Raw genomic sequence first — 5,000 nt, 5'->3', positions numbered from 1 at the left:
ATATATACATATACATAGACTTGCATATAAATGTTTTTTTTACACATAGATAAGGGCTACCGTTATTCATATAAATAAACTGTATTGAAAGTCAAAAACAAGAATTTACCGGTCACCAGAAATGACCCTTTATGGCAGGTGTCTAATTAGGTTGGATCTCCGCCTAGTAAACACCTGACCTCAGCCCAGGTAGCTGGTATGGGAGCGTCATTGTTCTGTATGCCTCTATATGTATGTTCGTACATTTACTTTCCCCTATAAAATATAAAGAAACCTCTCTCAATAAATCAGTCCTCTGAAGAAGTATCACGAAACTAGTCAGGACTTAATCGTATATTTCGTATTTTCATTTTCCCTGTGGTTCTTCTGCACACACACACACACACACACATATATATATATATATATATATATATATATATATATATATATATATATCTCAGTGGTTCTCAAACTATTGTGAGATTTTTTGCATGGTGGTCTCTTTATAAATTTTAGATTACTCGGCAGACTTTTTTTAAATTGATTACAATTAACATTACAAAATATACCATACGGTTACTGAAACAACACATTTTTATCAAACAATTATGTATTCAGAAAATGGTAACATTAAGGTACTGAAACAAAGGTATTTTTTTGGAAACCATTACGTATAAAAACAATGGAAACCTTTATCTACTGAAACAAAAAACTTCTTTTTTTATTTGACAACCACTTAATTAATAAGAAAATGCCAATTATATTGAACAAAAACTTTTTTTTGGGGGGGCCAAAACATATATAATGAGACAATGCAACGTTATTTACCAAATGTACGTTCAATAAGATGGGTGCATTTGCTTTGCCTGTACCAATTCTTCTATTTTTGGCTTTGTTTCAGCCAGTGCAACTCTCATATCATGTGTTGCTTCTAATCTGTTTCGGGATTTTGATTTGATGGCAAGTAGTGTGGAAAATGCTGACTCACACTCATAGGTGGTTGCAAATGGAATCAACACTTTTAGTGCCATCTTTGCAACACTGGGAGAGGAATTTGTCATTTCAATCCAAAAATCACTACTGCACATTTCACGGAAGGTATGTTTTGCACCTGCATCAATCAATTAAAAAATTGTTCTTATATTGAATAATCCTCTGAAGGCAGATCATTAATAGAGAGTACAAAAGGGTTGTTGATAAACTGATAGTATTTTTCAAAGTTTTGTAGGTTAGGAAAATAATAAGTTATTTCTTCACTAAGTGATACATGTTGTTTCAACTCTATGATATCGTCTTCGACATTAAGCTCATTCTCATCTGTATATGTATTTAATTGTGGAAATAGGGCAAAACTATTCTTCTCTATCTTCAAAAGCCAAAGTTCGAGCTTCATTTTGAAAGCAGTCATTTTTTCATGGCAATGGAGCACTGTGATCTCTTTTCCTTGCAGTGATAAATTGAGGGAATTCATGGATTCAAATATGCCTACCAAAAATGTCAGACATATCGAAAACGGACATCAGAGAATTTTGAGTGGATGTCTGACTTAGTATCTACAAAAAATTGTTGAATTTCTTCACGTAGTACGAAAACTCTCTTCAATACTTTCCCTTTGGAAAGCCACCTTATGTGTGAATACATAAGTGTTTCAAATTCGGAATCACTTTCTTTACATAATGCCGAAAACAAACGAGAGTTAACTGCTTTAACCACCTCATCGAGAACATTGCTCAACTCATCAGGCATGGTTTTCATTACTAATGCTTGGCGGTGAATAGTGCAATGTGCACCAATAATATCTGGCGATATTTGCTTAACCAAAGTTTGAAAACCAGAACGACAACCAAGCATTACTGGAGCTCCGTCAGTACACACGCCAACAATATGTTCCCATTTGATACCTACTGTCTCAAAAAAGCTGTCCACTTTGTTACATATATCCTTTGCCGTTGTTCTGGAGCTGAGAGTTTCACAAAACAAAAATTAGTCTTCCAGGTGCTTGTCATGTACATATCGTACGTAGACGCAAAGTTGGGCTAAGTTGGAAATATCCGTTGTTTCATCAAGCTGGACTGCAAAATAGTTGAAAATAGAATTCTGAATCTTGAAGATCACCTGGGACAGTATGTTATCAGACGTCTCCGCTATACGCCACCTTACAGTATCATTTGACAGGGAGACATGCTTCAGCTTATCAAGTTCAGAACTTCCAAATACATTCGATATGATATCCTTGCAGCAAGGTAATATTAGTTATGCTCCGATGTTGTTGGGTTGTTTAGCAACAACTATTTTCCTTGAAACCTCGTAGGAGGCCATTAAACCAGACTTATTGTTCTGTGAAAACAAACCTGTGTTATCAAGTCTGCATTTGTGCAATTGTTCGGCTTTGCGCCTGAAGAAGTTGACATCTTTGTTTATTGAACTGTAATGCTTCGTTTCCAAGTGTCTCTTTAACTTGGTAGGCTTTAGAGAAGTAGATGCCAACACCTCAGAGCACAAAACACACACTGTGGTTTCTCTTCCCCTTTACAAGTCAATACAGTAAAACCTAACTTCAAATATGAATCATCATATCTCATCTTTTTTTGAGCCATTATAAATCTGAAGGGGAATAATAAAATTGTAACAATGAAATAGTAAATAATAATTCTTAACCGTGTATAGGCCTACCAGTGGTGGTAGTCTACAGTGGTAGGCTACCACCACTGGTAGTGATAATAGTAGGCTCAGTTCAGAACAAACCACTTCACTTCGCAACATGCGGCAACACACTGACTCTTAAGGAGTCATTGTACAAGCATGCCATTCTAAATTTTTATTATATCTTATTTATATTTTATTTTCTATTATATGCTAGTAACTATCCGTGACACGCACACACACATGCACACACACGAGTACAATAATATTATATGATTATTTTTTAATAAAGAGAGGGAGGAGAGTTAGGGAAGCAGTTTGGTTGCTTTGACGTGCATACGGAAAGATTGGTGCAGTACCTGTCTGTGTCATGTTGCATAAAACGCACTCAGCCGACAGCTAGTCAGTAGTGTACAATGTCCAGTGCTATCAAATGTACGATATAAAATCTATATTATTATAAACAAAACAAGTAGGCCTGCAATGATTTGGTCCCTTTGTACCATGTACGATACCATCGTTCGGTTTTGTACTGTAATTTAACTACATCCCTGGTATTATTATTATTGATTTTATAAATTTATAGATTATTCCCTTTTACTTACAAAAGGATTGCAAAAAAATGTAATGTAAACGGATTTTGAGCGAAGCGAAAATTCTATATTTGGGTGAGATAGCCATGTCGTCCTGATGGAAGGTTCCTTCAGTAGCTTCCTAGGGTATATTTGACTACAGTGATATTCCCAGAGAATTAGACTAAAGGTCTCCAGAATTCTAACTTCTGGCGCGAATATCCCTAAAGTTTCCTTTTAGGATATCGCATAATATCAGGGGACGTATTCTTGATACGCCACATAGCAATCTGCACCCCGCATAGCGTTTACGCTTCGAGGGGGAAAAGTGGCAAGATAAAAGAGGAGTTGTTACAAAATTCTGCTCCTCCGTTACTGTTTGGGTACTCAGATGACGTCATATTCGTCCGCCATCTTGGATGACGTCGTATCCGCCCGCCATCTTCATTCCTTGTAGCGTGATGCGAAGAATCTCCTTCTTGAGATCCGCATCCCTCTGCTTGATTTTCTCATCAAACATTGCCATCATAGCTTTGATGGCAGTCATAGTATCATCCGACTTCGGAGGTTGAGGAGTGGAGGATGTAGAGGGTCCAGGTTCTGGGGCAGGAACCGACAAAACGGAGAGCAATTCGACCCCCTCCTCTGACTCAGGAGCCAACGTTGACTCCTCTTCTTGACCTTCTGCCAGAAGGTCCTTTTCGGTGTCCTCTGACACCTCTGACATCCTTTCATCTTCTATGTGGATGCCCTTCATCGCATCCGAGACGTCTGAGTCGACAGATAGCTGGATGCACGGGATCTCAGGGTGAGGCTGAGGGATGACAGCATCTGCAGATGCTCTGGGGAACAGTAGGGTTCTCATGTGCTCACTAGGGAGGTAAGGCCCGGAAGAATTTTTCTGAAAACCATGCACCCATTTGCGTAGTTTCTCCCGAGCAATATCCCTAGACTCCGCAGACTTAGGAGTCTCAAACCCCTCATTTAGCAGGTCCTTACATACGGTACATACCTGCGGGTCCCAGTACCTCAGAGGTCCCTTAGTGATGGAGCAACGGGAATGTGTCCTACACCCCAGGTGACCGTAGAAGTCCTTGCGGCGAACGTTGCAAAACGCGCTCTCACACTTGACATAGTCCTCCTGTAAAGAGAGGAAAGGGAAATGAGTATGTTGCAGTCTATCACATTAGACTTAATATTATTATTATTATTATTATTATTATTATTAAATGCTAAGCTACAACCCTAGTTGGAAAAGCAGGATGCTATAAGCCCAGGGGCCCCTACTGGGAAAATAGCCCAGTGAGGAAAGGAAATAAGGAAATAAGGAAAAATAAAATATTTTAGGAATAGTAACAACATTCAAAAAAAATATTTCCTATTTAAACAATAAAAACTTTAAGAGAACAAGAGGAAGAGGAACTAGATAGAAAAGTGTGCCCGAGTGTACCCTCAAGCAAGATAACTCTAACCCAAGGCAGTGTAAGACCATGGTACAGAGGCTATGGCACTACCCAAGACTAGAGAACAATGGTTTGATTTTGGAGTGTCCTTCTCCTAGAAGAGCTGCTTACCATAGCTAAAGAGTCTCTTCTACCCTTACCAAGAGGAAAGTAGCCACTGAACATTTACAGTGCAGTAGTTAACCCCTTGGGTGAAGAAGAATTGTCTAGTAATCGCAGTGTTGTCAGGTGTATGAGGACAGAGGAGAATCTGTAAAGGATAGGCCAGACTATTTGGTGTCTGTGTAGGCAAAGGGAAAGAACCGTAACCAGAGAGAAGGGTCCTATGTAGTACTGTCTG

The 5,000-nt window shown here is 38.7% G+C and overlaps 1 protein-coding gene across 1 annotated transcript; it reads right to left on the bottom strand.

Moving 5' to 3' along the window:
- Positions 1-821: 821 nt before the first annotated feature.
- Positions 822-1,390, bottom strand: LOC137631942 (protein FAM200A-like). Its single transcript, XM_068363942.1, has 2 exons — positions 1,240-1,390; positions 822-1,093 (listed from the first exon to the last, which is right to left on the bottom strand). The coding sequence occupies exons 1-2, from the start codon at positions 1,388-1,390 to the stop codon at positions 822-824; spliced, it is 423 nt and encodes a 140-aa protein (XP_068220043.1).
- Between the last annotated feature and the right edge of the window lie 3,610 nt (positions 1,391-5,000).

Source organism: Palaemon carinicauda, chromosome 40 (assembly GCF_036898095.1).
Source record: "Palaemon carinicauda isolate YSFRI2023 chromosome 40, ASM3689809v2, whole genome shotgun sequence".
NCBI lineage: Eukaryota > Metazoa > Arthropoda > Malacostraca > Decapoda > Palaemonidae > Palaemon > Palaemon carinicauda.
Note: the sequence above shows the minus strand (reverse complement) of the source record. Positions and strands in the feature narration are given on the sequence as shown.

Excerpts from the sequence above, each read along its gene's own strand:
- LOC137631942 (XM_068363942.1), bottom strand. The coding sequence starts at position 1,390 with ATGACTGCTTTCAAAATGAAGCTCGAACTTTGGCTTTTGAAGATAGAG. Across the intron at positions 1,094-1,239 it reads GAAACAACATGTATCACTTA|GTGCAAAACATACCTTCCGT; the intron begins GTGAAGAAATAA and ends TGATTGATGCAG.